The 21,858-nt window shown below is 36.5% G+C and overlaps 1 protein-coding gene across 1 annotated transcript in view; it reads left to right on the forward strand.

Annotated features, from left to right (window-relative positions):
- The window catches only part of FREM3 (FRAS1 related extracellular matrix 3), a 38,469-nt gene extending 18,960 nt beyond the window's left edge, over positions 1-19,509 (forward strand). Inside the window, exons 6-24 of the mRNA XM_053460931.1 lie at positions 2,380-2,631; positions 5,692-5,841; positions 6,108-6,317; positions 7,021-7,218; positions 7,458-7,622; positions 8,095-8,277; positions 8,443-8,573; positions 9,028-9,186; positions 9,915-10,218; positions 10,848-10,979; positions 11,297-11,628; positions 14,231-14,423; positions 14,810-14,914; positions 15,413-15,540; positions 16,422-16,556; positions 16,636-16,762; positions 16,995-17,182; positions 17,660-17,806; positions 18,681-19,509. Coding sequence (XP_053316906.1) covers positions 2,380-2,631; positions 5,692-5,841; positions 6,108-6,317; positions 7,021-7,218; positions 7,458-7,622; positions 8,095-8,277; positions 8,443-8,573; positions 9,028-9,186; positions 9,915-10,218; positions 10,848-10,979; positions 11,297-11,628; positions 14,231-14,423; positions 14,810-14,914; positions 15,413-15,540; positions 16,422-16,556; positions 16,636-16,762; positions 16,995-17,182; positions 17,660-17,806; positions 18,681-19,211 — 3,770 coding nt within the window. The 3' untranslated portion in view covers positions 19,212-19,509. The remainder of the gene's footprint in view (positions 1-2,379; positions 2,632-5,691; positions 5,842-6,107; positions 6,318-7,020; positions 7,219-7,457; positions 7,623-8,094; positions 8,278-8,442; positions 8,574-9,027; positions 9,187-9,914; positions 10,219-10,847; positions 10,980-11,296; positions 11,629-14,230; positions 14,424-14,809; positions 14,915-15,412; positions 15,541-16,421; positions 16,557-16,635; positions 16,763-16,994; positions 17,183-17,659; positions 17,807-18,680) is intronic.
- The last annotated feature ends 2,349 nt before the right edge of the window (positions 19,510-21,858 follow it).

Below are 21,858 nucleotides of genomic sequence, written 5' to 3' on the forward strand. Positions count from 1 at the left end.
AATAATGAAGTACAATCACAAATTGTATATTGGTTCTTCATATTTGTATTGACTGAAACTGAGGTATGGAATTGTCTGTATATGTGACAAAATTTGAATCATCAAGATAATACAAACTAACATTTTATAATCCATGTATGTAGTATAGACTTTTACAACTTGCCTAACACTACCTTAATGTATCTTACATACGATCTCATTTAAAGCAAGTTTTCATATTTATATATCTAGAACTTGTTGATTTTGATAACCTATAAATAAGGTTGTGGATGTTTCTATATGGTATAACTAGTGAGAATGGGACTGTAGGCAGTTTGCCCAGAACAGACAGGGTTTGTGGAGCCACTTGAGTACAGTAACTCATGGAGTCACCCCCATAGACCTCCTATACCAGACCATAAAGAATCCTTAGTAATGTTTTTTGTACTAATGTTACTCGTAAATCTTAATTCCAGTATAATGGCAATAGTAGTGACATAAACAACAAGCTAACATATTATCAATATGTTACACACCTTGGTATCCATACCTGGGAACTTCTGGGCTTCGGCTATCCGGAGCAAACCCTTGTGGGACGTGGCCAGCGGTGGCCATTCCTGCCAATGTCAGTGGGCGTTCCCGTTGACATTGCAGGAAACACCCTCATTTAAAGGGGAACTGGGCGGGGAGTGGGGCGTGTCAAGGCCCAGCTCCTGCAATCTGGAGGAGTTTGATGTTGACCCAGAGAAGCAACACCATACCTGAGTTCCCAGGTATGGTGGTATCAAACCTGATGTCACATAGCGTTGCATAACTCTGTCCCCTTAAGGACCCAAAGAAACAAAGTTGGCAAATATGCCAATGAGCAATAGGTATATATAAATGATTTATATGATATGCACTCAGGGCTACCCCAAGACATTCTGCTGCCTGGGCTTGGAATTGAAATGCTGTCCCCCTGTACACATAGCACATACACACAAGGTCATGTGATGCCACAGTATGGGGTTGCATTAACAGGCTAGAAACCGAGTGACCACCAAGTATTAGGTAATAACTTAAGCAGTAATAAATAAAGCAAGAGGGAGGTGGGAATGAGTGTAGCATTGGGTGATGCTACTCTTCTAAAATGTGCCAAAAAACAAATTGGAGGCCCAAATTCAAAATTAAATAAACAAAGGAAATGGGATTTTGGAACTTTGTCACACCTGGCAAATAATAAAGCTTGTTACAGTGTAAGACATGTGTTTTATAGTTGGGGATTCCACAGCTGTGTCCGAAGATGAAAGCATTGTTGAGTGTTCTATACTCTCTCAAGAGATTAGGATACCTTGCTATTATGGACTCTGGCAACAGCAATTTTCCCAAGGGCTTCAAAAAGTGCATTGTTAATAGCTAGTTTGTGGTTTGTGCTTCCATTGTTAATAATCTCTCTGAACAACCGTCTCCAGAAAAGAATCCATGAACAGGAAAGATTAGACATCTCATTTGAAGCGCTTATACAAAGCAGTCAGTGTATCTAGCATATCGTATTAATTCTATTAGAGACCTAAAATATGCCACGAACCTATTATTTTACCTGACAGACAAGAGTTAACACTTTTTTGCCCATATTCTAATTGATCTGCATCACACTTTTGGCCAAGAATTATCTAAATAAATATGTCCCCCACAAACTGTTAATGCAACATTAAACATCTGATCCATTAACCCCCAGCATGCCGTCAAGTTGCAAAATCAAGCAGAAATAAAAAAAAAAGTAAACTGCTTAGGTTCCCTCTGAATATTTGAACAATAATGTCATTTAAAATACAACAAAATGAAGCCCCCTACCTAGTAAGCCCCCCTTTAGAAATATAGCTTTCTTTATATATATAGTCTTCAGTATCCACTTTCAAGTATTCAATGCCTCTTTTATCTGTTACTACTTCTTGAAGGTCAGAGACTTGAAGAGTCAAAGGTCATTTGTCCTACTTTAAAAAAGCACTAAAAGGGGGATTATGCTTTTACATTTGTTTGCATTGTTAACAATACACTTTCATTTCTGGGAGGGCTTCCCAGAATAGCATTTGATTGCTTTTTAGAAATTTCCAGAGGAAAGTGTCCAAAGAAGAATATTTGTATTTTTTTTCTTACATTTTAAAAACTGCCTACATAATCTGTAATTTGGACAGTGCAATGACTGTCTTCCATCATGCTGAGAGCGGTGAGAATAATAGTTAAATTGTTGTAACTGCAATTGACTCTAATTGTAATATTATTATTTATTGTTATATATAGCACCATCATATTCCCCAGCTCTGTACAATGGATAAACATGACATTACAAGTAGTAGTAGTAATATGCCCAATACTACTATTACTACTACTAATATTACGATAATTATTTGTTTTTGACAGGTTCTGCCACTGGGACTATTCCTTCTTCAGTATTGTCTTACTCTGATTACATTACTCGCCCAGATGATCACACCAGCATCATTCGGTTTGACAAAGATGAAACTGAAAAAAACTGTCGTATTCTTATCATTGACGACTCCCTATATGAGGAAGATGAGACATTTAATGTCACACTAAGTATGCCCATGGGTGGTAGAGTAGGATCTGAGTTCTCCAGTGCAAAAGTGGTCATTTTGGCTGACACTGATGATGGTAAGAACGCATCTCTCAAAAAGAATGTACTATATATATATATGTTTTCATGACAATATTTCAATATAGTATTTAATATATTGCAAATTGCAATACAATATGTGGGTGTTACATATAAAGAACAATTCTGGTCAGTAAATGAGGAGCATCCCGAAGGAACCTTTTGTTGGATGCCGTGGTGATTTCACCACTTTTATCACTTGGCATCAGAACTGCTCTTAATATAACCCCATAGTTTACTTACAAAAGAAATGTAAATGTTATTTAAAGCAGAATATAATTGATAAAAAAAATACTTTTTTTGTTTTATTTTGGGAATTTCTGTTACAATGATTTGAAGGAAATATGGCAAAAAAAACACAAGAAATAAACAAAACAAACAGCAACTTAGAAATAATAAAATAATGGAAACCAAATTGTAAAGAAAATATCATTATATTTAAGAAAGAAAAGAGGCAACTGTTTTGTTTTTTTACTAGTTTCAAAGCATGTTCTTGTCATTAATTCACTATGAGAACAGGAAGAAGGAATAAAAGAGGATTTAGGGTCACAAAGAAATGTTTCCCTCCTGAGCTAAAGAGCTAATTTTGTGTAAGGTTGGTGAAATGTAAAATCCAGGAACTCCTCCAGACAGAGTCAGCTTCCCACGACAAACTCCCATCTCAAATCTTAATGACATTACAGATCTGGAAATAAGATCATGATGCCACGCTCTAATGTACGTCTCAACCAGCTTTAATTTGGCACCAGATTATTCCTGTCAGCAGCCTGGATTAATATCAAATGCAACCATTTCCTTCTCCAAATCCAGCTACATTTACACACTTTGAAAGGCCATTATTCAGGTCTGCAGGTGGCTCCTACTTCAAGAAGACTTCGCAGTATTTGTTTATTACTCTTTTCTTTGCTGGAGAACATTGAGTCTACCCAAAGAAACAATCCAACCATATTATTATACCAGACATTCTCTACAGCCTAAACTAAGGCATGCCATCTATTTTAATAAACGTATTAAACCCATATTTTTAGCACCCAAAGTTTGTATGCCTATCTCTAATTAACAAACAGAAAGCAATATATTAAAAATACATTCATACTGTTAAGCCTCAACAAGACTATTATATGTAGCTGTGAACACAATTATGACTTTAACCATGCCACTCATATGAGGTTAGCATTTTTCATATGTACTTGATTAAGATATACTTTTGAACAATGGGTAGAATGTACCAACAGGTACAATGGGCAGATGTACAAAGGGTACATCTTATGCTGGGTACAGATTCAGTTGAGCTACAATATCTATAAATAATGGAGCCTTACAGATTTCACAGGGTTTATTTGTTCTAAAATGCTATTATAAAATTATACGTTAGTGCTTTATGACAGAAATACTTAAAATTTGGCATGATTTCCCAATATATATATATATACACATACCCTAAACTGTCTTTAGTGGATTGTGCTCCTACCACATGTGCATGAATTTACATTCAAACACTTGAACATTCAACTGAATAAAGAGAGCATTTAGAAAAGCATTCATAAGTAAAAGTCACCTATTTTTACCTCAGATTCAGAATCTCTCATTTCTACCTCTAAACCATTCCACCTTGAATACTTTGCCCTAATGGAAACCCGCAGTGATAATTTGTGGGAGTTCTTCAATCCCGACCCTTGAAATCAGGCGTAGGTGAGATGCAGTGGCTTGCAATCTGAAAAAAAAAGGTCCAGAAAAAACATTTGAAAAGGTTGTACGTTTGGGATTAGATGTGTAAAATGTATAGCATTACACAAAAGTGCTTTTTGCCATTGTTCCTTCACCTCAGAAGCCTATGCAACATTCACAGCAGTAGCTTTTCCCTGTCAGGGTAGAGAACGTGCAAAGCATTAGAACCAAGACGGAACAAAACTTAAATAATTCTAAGTGTTCGCATGATTAATTATACTCAGTTTAAATAAATAAAAGGGAAAAGTTCAATGGATCGTCACTATACTGTATATGCATATACATATACATTGTAATAAAAGTTTTTACAATCTATCAAAAAAAGTTTAAAGATTGAGTCACAAAAGGATGAATTTCTGTTTTTCCAATGGCCATTAATCACTTTGTATAAAAAAAGTTGCAGTTCACAGCACCGGAAGGCCAAAGGTGTTCTTTCACTAAACTTTAAAGAAAGTTTTCTTCATGTTCTTTGAGAAGTTGGTTAATTATCCAGGAACTTGTTACGTTTCATCTTCTGATGTGTAATTATGTCCGCAAAAACAAAAGCAAAGCCTCTCAGTCTCAGATCTCATCGGTCTCCATTTTGACCTTTTTCTCAGAAAAAAGGAAAAACTCTTGCTAATTAACCATTCAAGTGTCGAGGTCGGTTTACTGAATAGAAATAGAGAATGGTCAGGTTAAGTCTCTTGATTCATGTAACCTCTAACTTTATGGCATCATTGTTTTATGATGTTTCATTTTATTTTGTGATCATACCTTACGACCTGGCCATTTGACACAAGGTTTTAAGGACATAAGATGTGGTCATCCGATTAATTCTTAAAATAATACAGAGTGAACCGAGAATAGCAAAATGTGCTGTTCCACTTAAACATGAAAAATTAATTTCACTCTCATATCCTCAGCAAACAAACATTGGCAGACCTGCAATTTTATTCTTGCCTCTGAAACTTTAATCACACAAAATCAATGCAGAAATGTTTAAGAGGATTTTTCATTTTTTATGGCAATCAGAAGCTGCTTTTGTAGTCACATGACAATTAAACGTTAAATGATCTTTCATGATCAAATGATTATTCTGGGAAAGGGTTTCGACATGCAACAGTACTAGGAATGATATGTCTAATTCTGGATAAAGTTACAAGAACAACAGAATGGGTTCATCAACAGAACTTATTGTCTATCTGATTTAACATTTGGCTTATGTTTGCTGTGGGATGTGATTAGTAAATCATGGAAAACTGATAGACAGCATGTCATACATTGCAGTAATAAGTTAAAAATATGTTATTTCTATTAGGATAACTGACCATGTTCTTTGTTTCTCATAGAACCTGCTTTCTATTTTGCTGACACTGATTACTATGTTGATGAAAGTGCTGGTTATGTGGAGGTTCTGGTATGGAGAACGGGAACTGACCTTTCCAAAGCAGCCACGGTGACTGTCCGTTCCAGGAAAACAGAGACACTGTCTGCTGAAGGTGAGTTTATCCGGTTTATAGGAACGAAAGTACATTATTATAGTAAAGGAAGAAACAATTTCATTGTGATCTCAGCATGATCCCTTAAGATCTTTCAGTCGAGAAGATATACTAGAACACTAAACAACAAACAAGGGATACTGGGAATCTGCATTTTTGGATCATTACAACATGCTCTGAGGTTCATGATAATATTCTATTTTTTTTTTCTCGATAAGCAAATTGTAATCATATATCATATTCTATGTTTTTTTTCTCCTATCCAGCGGGAACGGATTATGTGGGAATTAGTAGAAATCTAGACTTTGCTCCTGGTGTAAATATGCAGAGCTTCCGGGTGACCATTCTAGACGACTTGGGGCAACCTGCTTTAGAAGGCCTTGAAAAGTTTGAATTAGTTCTTCGGATGCCCATGAATGCAGTGCTAGGGGAGCCTAGTAAAACAACTGTCACCATCAACGATACTGTTTCTGACTGTGAGTTAATATGTACTATGTTTACAACCTTTTGTTATTAGATTCATGTTTATTGAAATTCTGTTTTGGATTGGCTTCAAATAAAATTGGTGAATATTAAAATGCTTGTAAATACCAGATCTTTGTCATAAAATTAGTTAGTGCATGCGCCATTAAATAATGTACAAGTTTTCTATTTTTCTTTTCTAAGGAAAACCATAAATGCTCTTTAACTGATTTGACACTCTTTAATTGATTTGACATAACCAACTATTGTATGGTTATAGCCCCAAAATCACTTTATGATCCACATAACTATATTTGTCACAAAAATATGTGATTTCCACATAATCCTAATTTTTTTTTTTTACATTTAATTTTAAGTGTAGGGTGAATTAATTGGCCTGAAAGCTGCACCCTCTGTTACCAGCCATAGACAAACCATGTTATTCTATCTACTTTTAATGGCTAGATCAATGTTCTTTTCCTGAGGAATGATCTTTAACAGAAATATAATATTTTAGATTCTTTATATAGCAACTATGGTCAAATCTTGAGTATGATGTGCACTGTTTTACCATTGGTTATAAATATGTATCCACACCATAAGTCTATTGAAAAAAAGAGAGACTGGTAGCTATGGTAATGCAGAAAACAACCAGACTCAAGGTGATACAAAAAAGAGATGCATGTTAAAGTAATGCATTTTAAATATTATTTCTAGTACCAAAGGTCCAGTTCAAGGAGGCTATATATAAGGTGAATGAGAAGGATGGCCAAGTATCTGCTGTCATATACAGAAGTGGTGATGTCAACCATAAGTCTACAGTCCGATGCTACACTCGACAAGGCTCAGCTCAGGTCACACTGGATTATGAAGAAAGACCAAACACAGATGATTCTCTGGTGGTCTTTCTGCCAGGTATTGTCCATGAGCTCTACATTTTATGAAAGAAAATGGTACCGGTGATCACTAGACCTTTAATAAACTCCACTCTCGATTGTGTGCTTTAGGATTTCCTTCTCTGTAGATATACTACAAAATTACTGGGGGGGGGGTATTTATGTATTACCGTATAGTTAAAAAAATACAGTGAAATTATTGGCATTTTGTAAGGTGGGTAATCAACCATGATTCAATGGAAGCATTTGTATTTATAGGTGAGATCGAAAAGCCATGTGTGGTGACCCTGGAAGATGATACAATTTATGAAGAAGAAGAAGAGTTCAGGTTGATTCTCGGATCACCAAAAAGTAACTCGCCTTTCGGTGCTTTAGTTGGAGAACAAAAAGAAACTGTAGTGAAGATTAAAGATTTGGAGGACAGTAAGTCTACTGTTTTAGATTAATAATTCATCATACATCTCTCTTTATACTAATGGAATTGTATTTCTTCATCTCTTATTATTATTTTAATGATCAGATGCATGCCCGTGAAGTTAGCCCATGGGGTTTTTTGTTTTCAGTTTTTGCATTGATTGGTATATGTGTTAAATTAATGTATAACCAGCAAATTGCAGATGTTTCACAGGATCCAGAACTCGAAACCATACCAATCAGATTGTCAGTGTCTCAAACATATCTGGAAAAACTATATACACACAGTGTACATACCCACGTCACTGATACATCAACTATGGTTTTTAGATACATCCAATAAACATTGCCTTTAGCTTTTCCTCTTAAATATTCATCTCCTACCCCTAATAACGACACCTAAAAATGCATGATTGTATGTGATTTTCCTTTAGTGAGAAAATAAAACATATGCCCTAGTGACCATTATGCTTTTTTACAGAACCCATTATCAAGTTTTCAGAAATGAAATATAATATCCAAGAGCCACAGGAAGTGGGAGAAATTGCTGTGGTGAAGATCGCTATACTACGCCTAGGAGACAGTTCCAAGGTTTCGATTGTACGAATTCACACAAAGGATGGTTCAGCAACTTCAGGAGAAGACTATAACCCACTTTCTGAAGGTAAGGCCATTGGTGTATGTCTGTATCACACAAATTATTAATGGTGTGTCCTATTTTAAAGCAGCAGACAACCTTTTAGAGGTACTTTTGAAGGGTTACACGGGGATTAAAATACATTACTAATTGGTTTTAAATGGGCACTAAGAAGCATTACTCTTTCCGCAGACATTGAATTTAAAGAAGGAGAAACTGAACACTTTGTTGAAGTTGAAATATTATATGATGGTAAAAGGGAAATGCGTGAAGCCTTTACAGTTCATTTGAAGCCTGACGAGAATATGGTAGCAGAAACACAGGTAACAAATTACTACTTTTAATACAGTTGATACAATTTACAGGGGAGAAAAAGTATATCTAGAATTTTATTCCGGAACAAGTCATCTGGAGAGATTTTACCTCAGAGAGGAAGTAAGACATACAGATGGTATAGACGTACCTCCTCAAGAGGATAAATAAATGTAATGGTCCTTTCTGTACTACATAGCAAACAGAACCTCTTTCATTTGATCCAGGCACATCTTTGTGTTTTATAATGGAACTTCAAGACAATGTTGTTTGCCCAAGTTCTTCAATTCAGACAAGAAAAATAAAAGGGGAGAACAGAGAATCATAAATAATAATAATAAAGGGAAGATGGAATGGACCTAGTATGATGCACAATGTAAATTCTGAAATTGAAATAATGTTTCAATGATATACTTGCTAGAGGTGTACTTCTGACTACTAGGCCATGTTCTACCTTTATTTTAGATGAATAAGGCCATTGTGTATATTGAAGAAATGGACAGTGTTGCTGATGTGACGTTTCCAGCTGTACCCCAAGTTGTGTCACTTTTGATATATGATGATACTGCTAAAGCTAAAGAGAACCCCCATCCACTAACTGGATACCCTGTTGTGTGTGTAACGGTACGTATTTCTTTATCCAGCGAAGGCTCTACTGTTTAATGCAATACTATTTCACTCACATTTATCTTACCCAAACACAAAGCTAGCGAGTAGATAACTCTTATTGTGTTTCTGAACTGCAGAAGCAGTAATCCTTAGTCATTGTGGGGTGTCCAAAGGCTAAGTTACAGTTCAATATCTGGACAGGTACCATTGATCTTTAGAAGCAACAATGTATTTTGGACATTCCACAATAAACAGAAGGAAAGGGGAATTTGGATGAAATGCTATGAAAGTGTAAAAGCTATTGAAATGGAGAGGGTAATTGGGGAACATCAGAGGGACACACAAGTATAGGTTTGCCCAGTACCCCATGATGTTTAAAGACAGCCCCATATAGGAGGATACTGAAGAGCCTTCTATTACATATTTATGTGTATCAATGCCTTTTTATTATTAGACAGACTGTCCCTATCTGCCAACACTCCATGCCACCCTTGTCCTCATTCTGTAAGCATGTGATGTAAGTTCAAGCTTACAATGTCTTAAACTCGAATCAATGAATTGTGACTAGTTGCTATATCTGAGGAAAATATGGTGCACAAGGAAGGCCCTTCGTACCAGCAGTGCGCTAGCCAGTGCCTACCATGATGTGCTAGCAGTATGGACATTTCCGATTAATGCAGTCAAATAATTGAACTAGTATTTGGTTTGATGTTATACATACTAATTTAAACCCTTCTTTTTAGGCGTGCAACCCAAAGTATGCTGACTTTGATAAAACAGGCTCCATCTGTGCCGCCGAGAATATTAATGATACACTCACTCAGTATCGCTGGCTGGTCAGTGCTCCAAGTGGCAGTGATGGAGTCACCAGCCCCATGCGTGAAGTTGACTCCAACACCTTTTTCACAGACACTAAGTCAATAACATTAGACTCCATCTACTTCCATGCTGGGTCAAGGATTCAATGTGCAGCCAGAGCCGTCAATGCCAATGGAGACACTGGATTGGAGCTACTAAGTCCTATTACTACCATAAGTAGAGAAGAAGGTTAGTTTCACACAAGAGACCAATAATTATCTATCCATTAAGGAACAAGAATAGGTCAGCACAGTGGCTGTTGTCAGAGCCCTGTAAAAAAAATGATAATGCATTGAATTCAACGCATCTGACTTTCTTTGATCATAAAAAGACTGCATGGTCACTTCTAGTCCAAATGATTTAATTCGGATATCCCTTTCTTGGATATTTTACCATATTACCATATTGGTGACCTTCTGTCAGAGCTGGAATAATATTCCACTGAGCTCTAGGAAGGGTACAAACACATGCTTTCACCTTTACAGTTCATTTACAATACATAGTAAGGGCACAGTCAGAATGCATAGCCCTGTAGTGTGACCCTTTAGAGGGCCCACTGGGGTAGGTTCATCATAGATTTCCACCTTATATGTTTCATATGTAAAAACTGCCCTAACAGCCAAATAGTTGCTCACAAGTGTCAATGTTTTTTTCTGTTCTTTTCCTATACGTTATCATGGAAATATAAAATGCTAAAATCTATTCACTATATGATTATTAAACTAGACATATCAAGTTTTTGATTTAAGAAGGTATGACGAACTTTTATTTTTTTTTAAACAAAAACCTGATTACATTTTATATTACTTTTTTCTTAGGTCTTTGCCAGCCTCGTGTACCTGGAACAGTGGGCGCTGAACCTTTTTCTGCAAAAATCCGTTACACCGGACCTGATGATTCTGATTATCCCAATCTGATAAAGTTGACAGTTACTATGCCCCATATGGATGGTGAGAGTTGCCTTCAAGCAATTGTATTTATCAACCATTCCTTAAACAAATTCCATTAATGCCCTATTTCAGTTATCATGCTGTGTTATTATACAAGGATTGCACGCATACTAGATAAAAAGAGAACCCTGTAAAACTAAACATGTATTAGACTGGAGAGAACCATGACTTTGTAAAAGCCTTAAGGTGTATTCACCTCTTACATGAATCAGTTGACAAAATTAATAATTTATTATGACATGGTAAAAGTTTTATGTTTGTATGTAACTTAACAAAAAGTAATCTATGATTTTGTGTAAATATTTTTTATATTTCAGGTATGCTTCCAGTTGTGTCAACCAGGCATATGTCAAATTTTGAATTGACTCTTAGCCCAGATGGTACCAGAGTGGGCAACCATAAGTGTTCCAATCTCTTGGATTATAATGAGATCCCAACCAAGCATGGGTTCATTGAGGAGAACACCAAGAATGTTGAAATGATTGGGGAAACCTCTCCATACCAATTCAGTGCTGCTCTAAGATCTGCTCGAACCCTTCGCTTCTATCGCAACCTCAACTTAGAGGCCTGTCTGTGGGAATTCAACAGTTACTATGATATGTCAGAACTTTTGACAGAATGCAGTGGAAGTATTGGCACAGATGGTCAAGTAAGTAGCATTGTTCTAGTCCTCTTTAGCATGTGGCAAAATGGGAAGCTGTCTAGCTCCTACTATAGGAATGGGCCGATGCCACTTTGCCCACTCTTTTCTCTTATAATTGTTGGTGCAGTGCCTGTTGGGGTATGTGTAGAGAAAAAATGTAGAAGGTGATGGAATTAAAGAAATAGTGGTAATTGTGTCATTGTCTGCCAAAATGCATTACAAGCTTCACAAAATAAAACAAGCTCCAAAACTAAAACCAAAAAGTTGAGACTTGATCATACATCCAGTGGCGTCACTAGGGTTGGTGTCACCCGGTGTGATGACACATGGTGTCACCCCCTCGACGTGCGTGGTGCCGTAATTCCTCCTCCGCCGTCCAGTGATGATCTGCCAGTGCCAGGTCTGCCTCCTCCGCTCCGGTTGCACCGCCACGGCCGCGCAATGGTAGGGTGATCCCAGGCGGATTACACTCTCATAGAGTTCCCTGCCTGGTGTGGTGTCACCCCCTGTAAGGTGTCACCCGGGTGCAGTCCGCATCCCCCGCACACGGGTTGTGACGCCACTGCGTACATCTTACATTGTGTTTTCCCAAAGAGAATATAAATCACATTATTTTGTTCACATCATTATTGCCAATCTGGGCCCTGTACTATGCACTGATGTATAGCAATCTTCTGGTGCTCTTTAAATAAAATGCAATATAACATGTAATAATAACATTAGTTGGTATTTACTCCTCGCCAGTTTGCAAATTTCCTTTTAAGATGTGGTCCTATATGAAGCAAGCTAATCTCTGCCATCAGAAGCACCAACCTCCCTGCTTCTAATATTCTTTCAGTAAAGTAATATTTTCCATATTTCTAACTTTGCCATTCTTATCTGTCCTTAGAAAATCAGAAAGTTAAACACTACACATTTTCATCATTATAATTAAAAGCAAATGTAATAGGAGAACTGAGGAACGTTAACACGTGGCAGTAAATTGATAATGTCACTTTTATTCAGAAAGTTGTCCATTAAAGTTATTAATATTATTAGTTTTGTTTTGAAATCATTAGAAATACTCTTTCATCCCAACACACATACACACTTTGTTCACTTTGCTCTTCTTTTTCACCCAACTCATAAATCAATCCACAATCACTGATGTATGGTTGAAATGGCAAATTATTGAAAATGATTTTACTTAAATGCCAAAAGATAGACTTTACGTTGGAATGTTACGTTTAGCTTTAGTCATTTTAAAATGACTTATTTCAATGTACAATGATTTCAGAGCAGCAATGTTTTCGATAGAATAAGTGTAATACTGAAAGGTATTTCCCAGTAAAACGCCTGTTTAAAACACCTGCAAGTATAAAACCGACGTTTTAACTATGCAACCTTTTTTTCTTTCTTAGAATCCTGTGTCACATTTTGCCACAATGCTAACAATATTACATTTACTATAAAACAATTACGAGAATTGTTTCAATATTTTCTCAGTAGTTCTCCAAAAAAAGAAAACTAATATGACTTCTATTTCACACAGAATCGGATAACACATTGCACCTGTAGGTGTAAATAAATATAAATATCAGAAGATGTGTTTACAGCACTCAAGGCAGCTTAGACAACCCTGTTTTAGAGACTAATTAAATAATGCTTTGGCATAGGTGTCCGGTTGCACGTGAATCCCTCTTGTTCCTCTGGATGTTTGTACTTTGCTGCACTTTTATCTTTTAGCTGGAATTCCAGTCACTTTGTGTGTTGTTAGGAAGATGAATAGACGGTGCTGGTCCTTCAGCCTTTCATTGTAGTCTGGAAGGTGTTGAGGGTTTACCCGCTTTGCCAATAGGCTTTCAAAAAGACACAAAGCATTAATGTCGCCCATTCTAATGATTAACCCCTTTTGGGGGATATCAGACATAAACTAGGAAAATATCCTTATACTGTTCCATTATATTCCAAACTGATTGACCGAATTATGAACAAAGCAGTACTTTGCATCTAATGGGGCAGTTTTTTATACTCTGATATGATATTCAACCATGAAGTGCAGGGTTAACTAAATGGTAGTTATTATGAAAATATCTGTCTCATGCTCCATTCTTTGAACACAGTAAACACCTGTGTGGTGGTAGCTTTCATGTTACCGCACAGGCATTAATGCACACAATCTGGGATCACAGCCCTAATCTGTGTTTTAACCCTTACCACATATCAGTTATTATTACAATTATTATTATTATCTTTTATTTATTAAGCCTTACGTAAATTGTTGGCGCTATATAAATAAAAGATAATAATAATTATGATTATTGATGTGGGCAACTGTAAGGGTTAACACACATATTAGGGATGTGATTGTGTGCATTTATGCCTGTGCGGTATAAAAAACTGCCCCACTGATGTGTCATTTGTAACTGAGAAGTGGTAGAATTATATATGTTTTGTGCATATTATGATAAAGATACATAAATACGATATTCTTGGACTGTGAATATTCTACAAAGAGAAAGTGTTTTGTAGGTTTGTCATATATGCTATAATGCATTGGTATTTATCAGCAATCTAATACAGTATTGAGATATGCAGTGGAGTAATAAAGCAATCCATGTTCCTGCAGGTGCTAAACTTGGTTCAGTCTTACGTCACACTGAGAGTGCCTCTCTACGTGTCCTATGTCTTCCACTCGCCGGCAGCAGTAGGCGGCTGGCAGCACTTTGACCTGCAGTCGGAGCTAAGGTTGACCTTTGTGTACGATACTGCCATCTTATGGAATGAAGGAATCGGCAGCCCACCAGAGTCTGAGCTGCAGGGTAAGGCCTACTCCAAATCTCCTACTACCAACCCACCTAGTCCTTTTTAATATTTTTGTATATCAAGCATTTATTATCTATTTAAAGCTCTTTGGGAGGACCTGCGTTGGTGTTTCCCACTTCTGTTTTCTGTGCCATACCTGTGTTGATGATGTTTAGTGATCTAAACGAACCATATTTCCCTTCTTAGTAGTCCAGTACGTACCCTGCTCCTCTAGCACTTTGGAAATGTAACAGGATTATATCTGCATTTTCTAAAATACCTTCATATTTAAACTACATTTACCCCTACGAAAAGTGAGGTCTAATAATAGAAGATATCTAACTGTATAAGATAGATGTATTTTATTATATTATAATTTTGCACACTTTAATTTGCTTTTCAGGATCTCTTTATCCCACCAGCATGAGGATTAATGAAGAAGGACGTTTGGTTGTGAATTTTAAGACTGAGATCCGTTTCCGTGGGCAGTTTGTCGTGTCTCACCCAGGTAACGTTTAATCTCAGTATAAATGAACTCACCGAGGTAATATATTTTATTATACAGGATGTCAACCTTTATTTAAGTTGTTACAAGAAAACAAAATATTATTCTTAGTTTATATTAATGTTATTATTATTAGTTAATGATATAGTCACTATGAAATTACTGGGTATTTTTTTCCCATTTTTTTATGTCTCTGTCATTACTACTTTGTCTTTATTTTCTAATAGCAAGAACAGTAAGTAGAAACTGAATAAACACAATCTACTTGACAGTAGTACTAGTAGTAAAAAAGTAATTTCATGCCACTGCACAAACAGGTGAATATTTTGTTACTTAAAACGATGTCTGGATTCAACCCTTTTAAGATAACTTTCTCCGTTAATTGTGTTGCAAGCTTGAGTGTGGTCTTGAGTCTTGCTATGATTAGGTGGATCAAATGTAATAAGTGGCATCTGAAGCATAGCTCTTGCATCACATGGAATGTCCTCTTTTCCACGACAGGTACTTCTCTGTCATCCATGGTAATGTGTGCTGATCACCCCGAACTCACGTTCACATTGAGTCTTCTCCGTAGTGAGCCAAGCTTTGGACAGCCTGTTCAGCAGTGGAGCTTTGTCTCAGACTATGCTGTAAGTATTGGTAAAACAGAAGTTCACTGGAATCTGGTTACATATCACTCAGTCATGTGAGCTGTTGCTGAAATTATATCTGAGGGTTATATTACTGGGGACAATAAGTCCCCCATCAACAGTGCTATATTTCTTTAGGTGTGATCTATGCTTGCTGATTTTTTTCCCCAGTGAATGCAGAATCCTCCATACACGTACTGGGATTTTATTGCCATTGTTAGAATCCCGTCAGTATTTTTTTTCTAGTGAATATAATAATAATTGACGGGTGCTATATCTTTGCTCTATTTGCAACTACAACCATTTGTCCATTTGAGGTTTTGAGGACAGGTGGATGATTACTGGATGAGCTAAAATCAGTTTTATGTTTAATTAATTTGCAACTGTAGCTTGTGAGGAGCAACCAATTTATGTATCAGTTTTTTCTTTCAATTTTAAAGTCATGCCTCATGCAATATGCAAGTCATGGGGCTCTAAAAAGAGATAGAGAGGTGGAGCGCAGTGGTGCCATCTAGTGGCTAGTACCTTCAGTATATTATCACATAAGTAGTCTTTTACATTGTGCTACTGCCATAGTTCATGGTGTATATTTACATTTTGGTGAATATATTTGAACCCCTAAATAAGCTCTGTTTAATATGACAAGCTATTAGCATTGTAAATTACAGAGCAAAATATTGGGTATTTTGTATAAACAAATATGAAAGGAAGTTATGTATAAAAGCACTTTAGCAACAAAGCAGTCCGGTCCTCAGAATCATCCTGCTCCACTTTTACCAACATAGTTTATTAAACCTAATAATACCATCAGGGTATACATCTATCTTATTTACAATATTGCAAAAATGTAAATTCAATATATGTTCTTTATCATTTTCTAGATACGTGACTATTCAGGAACATACACGGTGAAGCTTGTCCCATGCATGGCCTCTCCTAACCAGGAATACACTGTACCCATAATATGCAATCCACGGGAGCCTATTACTTTTGATATAGATATTAGGTTCCAACAGGTAAGATAAACACTGATCACATGTACTTGCTTATGTATACGCATTTTACCTTTGGGTTTAAAATTTCTTATTTTATTAGGTTAGTGATCCTGTTGCAGCAGAGTTTAGCCTAAACACGCAAATGTTCTTGCTGTCAAAGAAGGAGTTGTGGCTTTCTGATGGCTCAATGGGATTTGGTGAAGGAACAGATATTGCATTTTCTGAAGGTAAGAGTTCCTAATAGACTTCTGCATTCAGACTCGTATGAATTTCAGTGTATAGGAATTTCCAAAAAGGAGGGGAGGACCCCCCCTCCAAAAAAAACACAAAAGATGCGAGGATGTCTTTTCGCATGAATTTTGTATTTTTTTTTCTCTCTCACATAAACCCAAAATGTGAAATCTTGAGACATGTTATGACTGGTATCTGTATCTTTAATTACCTGATTGCGTTTTAAAGGTTCTACAATCTATGGACGAGTCATGGTGGACCCTGTTCAAAACCTTGGCGATTCTTTCATCTGCAACATTGAAAAAGTATTTCTTTGCACTGGAGCTGATGGATACGTCCCCAAATACAACCCGGATAAAAATGAGTACGGGTGCCTTGCAGACTCGCCAACTTTAACATATCAATTTAAAATACTGGTACGTTATGAATTACTATGCAATCTTACCTTATGTAGTAAACCTGATAGAGATATAAAGTCACCAAAATTGTACATTCACTAAAATAAGAACCATGCCATTTATTGAATAGGGTATTCCTTATAATAAAATGTGGGGGTCTTTCTGAATTTTGGGGTAATGGGTAATGGTGACAATAAGTAATACGTTTTTTTGTTCATACTAATTGTTTTTAAATGAATACTACTAATAGGGTGCTAAATGAAATAGTTGTAAACATGTCCACACTGATATGAAATAGCAGTGGACAGACATTTTCTGCATGTGTCTTCACATGATCTTCTGAACTCTAACTAAATAAATGTGGCAACAGGTGTCACCCTTGATCCTCTGTGGACAGCCAGTTTAGCGAATCAGTAACTACTGGTAATTAGTGCAACATTTAACAATATCATGCCATCAGGTCTTCATATTTGTATGTTATTCTCTCCATAAAAGGACAAAGCACAGCCAGAAACTCAAGCCAGGCTCTTTGGAAATGTTCCATTTAATGCCAGATTAGCCATTGATAGCCCAGATGCTCTGCCACTGGTAAAGCAACCAGGCTCCGATGGATTCAGTATCTCATCTGCTGCATTATTCCAGGTAAATTTGTGTTAATGTTATTAAAGTATAAATGTTTTCTTAATGGAAAACCATCACAATCCTACGTAATACAAAATGAAACTGTAGCAAATAAAACAGAAATTAAATATTGTAACATACATTCGTAAGCTTGGTTGTACATTAATAGACAGACAATTTTATGCTTGTGTGCCATGCTTTTTCTGGAGATATAACCTAGTTTTGTACAGAAAACTGGATGTTGAAAGGGAAGCTGGGAAGAACACAGACTTACATACAACCTCTTTGTCTACATGAGACAACAGTAGGGTTTTCCTTTTTAATTTTTTGATTGTCCCCTTAAATTAAATAAGGAAAGAAACCCTGTTACCAATCAATATGTAAATATTAATTAGCAGAAAATGTCAATTAGTATTTTGATTCTGGAAAATTGAGCCTTGCATAAAGCTGGTCAACCTTTGTCGCGGCCCTGGCTTATGAGTAGAGGAGGAATACAAGCCAGTTCCAACTTCACTGTTTTGATCCTCACTAGAAATTTTCTTGGGCTTGAGCCATGCACAGCTTACAGGGACAAAGCTGCGGATGGGAGTTGGCCCAGGTTCTGACCATGAACCATAGTGGCTGGCTAATACACTTTTTGTGTAGACAAAAAGTCAAAAAAGGGCATTGTAATCATGGAGTGGGGAGATAGTAATGGTGTGTAGCATTAAATTACACCACTGCATGCATGATCATCAGAGCCTATGGCAATATAGAAGTCCTTGATCTGTTTAGTCATATGTATAACAATTTTTGGTAGCCTTAAGGTATACCCATCTTGTTTCTGCCTTCCCCTCCAAATAATTAGCCGGTGTTCAATGAATTAAGGATTAAATATGTCTTTATATTTATCCAGGTGGCAGCAGGACGTGAGTGGTTCATTCACACCATTTACACAGTCCGTTCTAGAGAGAATGCAAACAGGGGCATTGGAAAGCGCAGTGTGGATTACCATCATGCCCTGAGTGGAGCTGTTGGTCATCATGATCAACCTGTAATGAAGAGAACCCGAAGAGCAAACCCAGAGGCTTCAATTCTTATACAAGACATCGGAGCTGATAAAAATAGGGGGACCAACATCCAGCATATTACTCTGGAACACTCCAGTAAAATGCTGGGTAGCCACAGGGACTCTTTTCCTGCTGGAGGCCAGTATGAAAAGCCAGCTTTGGAAGTCACTGGCCAAGGTTCACAGGGAAACTTGCTGCCTGTCATTGGAGGCACAAGTGCTTTGCTGCTGCTTATCTGCACTATGGCTGTTGTTGTTTTTCTCCTGAAGCGTAGAGGACACTCGTACACGGAGAAAAAGTCTCCATCCAGCAGTCACCGCAATAGCAATGAAACTGTGACCACTCGACATAGTAGCAGCGACAGCTCTGAAGTGTAAAACCTTAAGCAAATCTTCTATTGCACATCAAATTGATTGGTGCTTACTTTTTTTTTTAAATGTGTTGTCCGGTCATTTCATAAATATTTGCCAGCCTTTTTTTTTTTTTAAAAGGGAGGGTTCTGTGCAAAAAAAATTATTTTGGTGATGTTTCAATTTGCAACTGTGATGATATAAAAACCACCAGAAATCATCCTTAGTCTACTATAAATGAATAAAGATACCTAATAATTAGTTTGCTGTGGAAAGGATATGATAACTATAATACAATTGCTTTCTTTACAGAACAGCAACTTTAATATTACAAATTATACTTGTAAACGCATCAATATAGTATAGCCTATTTATAATTGCATGTACTGTTTTCCCCATTTAAGGGTTAAACTGGCCACCTTGGCTTACAGCAGCCTGCTGCGCAAACATTTCTCACATCTCTAAAATGCCCTTCCCCAAGTTTTGACTAAGGAAACATTGTGTGTTTTTATTTGCATGTTCTAAAAACACAATGTTGTACAAAAGAAATGTGCATTTTGGCTGAACATGTTTTTTCTTGAACATGACCCTAATTTCAATACTTGAGCTTATAATCTATGCATTTAGCTTTCGTTTCATTGGTTTCATTGCTAGTTAGCTCCATTCCGTTCTCCTTTAACAAAACACAATGAGGGAGCAAACAGTAAATATACTTATTTCATTAAAAAACATTGTTTTATACAAAATGCTCTGCACTGTGCCTTACAGCGTATTTGAAGGGATTACTGTCTGTAAATTGTTTTGCAGTGTTTGCTATTATTGTTAAAAGTGACTTCTAGAATATAAAACTCCCAGTTGGGTGTATGGTTATGTGAGGCCCAAGGCTTACAGGTCTACTAGCCTTACTTAATGTTGCATCACTGCTACCTAATCAGTTGCCCATTACTGGCACAGGAATTGTACTGTAATTTTACTGGGTGCTGCTACTTGTTGTTGACTACTAAGTGCCACTGGTTAGCAATCGATATACCTCTCTGGCCAACATGGACATGTGCTTCTTATGTATCTGAGAGACAGGTGAGAGTGGGCAAATTGTATCTCCACTCTGTAAAAGCCCTGACTTCCTCCATTGTCTTACATTTTTATTAGAATGCAATGCCACTATACATATACAGTGTATATATATACTATAAATGCCACTATACACTTACTGTGCTTCAGACATTGCTAAAATTAAAATGTGCTTATTGCTTCCACAATATTTAATACTGTAAACTAAAGTGAAACGCAATAGAATGATGGCAGTAAAACATTTTAACAGTCTTAAAAATGCAACCTATTCTTGGGTTTTGTGACTAAACATCCAGTTGTTCACTATTTTTCATCCAATGCCTGCATTCATTTGTTGTTCAAATGCATCTAAACTGGAATTGAAGACCCATGTTTATGAAGTCATAAACTGAGCCTGTTGGTACAAAACACAATGGAATCAATGGGTTCTGGCAATTGACTGAAATTTAACTATTTGACCCAGAATTGCATCAGCTATGCTTTCAAACCATGGTCCAAAGGGTTATAAAAAGTTGACAAATAATTTTTTTATGTAAATAAAAAACTCTTTAAATAAAAAAACACAAATGTTTCATTTTTGTAATTGCTACATACTGAAAGATTCTTCCAAGAATTGTACTGCTGTATCTCACTCTAACACAGAGTTGAGCTTTCTAATTTTGGTTAATTAGGATGATTAAGAATTAACATATTATTTGACTGTTTTGTGGTTAAAAAACTTATATCTGTTTTTCTTTGTGTGCATATAGAATGGGTTTTAACAAAAATAACCCTTTTTGTTTCCCTTAACCATGATTAGGACAGATGGACCTCCCCCCTCCCCTATAATTTTACTATGAAAATGATCCCCAAATAAGTTCTGTAGACCAAAATACTACAAAATGTATTAAAGTAAAATAGAACTTAAAATTTTCAAATTTTGTAAAGCCTATATCACATTTGGGACTGTTTAGCATCTCATCAGCTCAAAATACCCCAACAAACGTATATATTTTTGGACTGAGGACAACCCCGAGTATTTCACATTCATACATATTTTCAACATTCATTTACGTTGTTTCCTTTCACCAAACTTTCCAGGATCGTTTGCACAGATTACATGCAACTGAATGTATATATATATTTTTTAAATCTACAATGCACACTACATTTCACTGCACAGCACACAGAGTAGTGCAAGGTAGGCACACAGATAATAAAGGGTGAAATGAAAATACATTATGCAAACAGTCAAGATAGCAAAAAAAACAAATGGGAGAGGCTACAATCCTATATAGTTTCAAATAATAAATCCAAGCATAGCTGGGTGGTGCAGCCCAAAATGACCCGGTCCAGGTTCCAAACTGGGACACAAAAACAAATAGTTGCGCCAGCCAACACCAGCATCACACAAGGATATCCATGAATGTATAAAATTAATTTATTAAACGTCCGTGGACAATAAAAAGGAACAACAGAAAAAAAACACTAACAAAAAGGCTAAACTTCTAAGCATCTGCTGTAAGAGCAGCCAGACAGCAAGCCGCAGAAGTGGTGAGAGGTAATCGGGGGCGGGATGCATGTATATGTGTTTGTGTATATGTATGCATGTACGTGAGCATTG

This window comes from Spea bombifrons, chromosome 1 (genome assembly GCF_027358695.1).
Source record: "Spea bombifrons isolate aSpeBom1 chromosome 1, aSpeBom1.2.pri, whole genome shotgun sequence".
Classification (NCBI taxonomy): Eukaryota; Metazoa; Chordata; class Amphibia; order Anura; family Pelobatidae; genus Spea; species Spea bombifrons.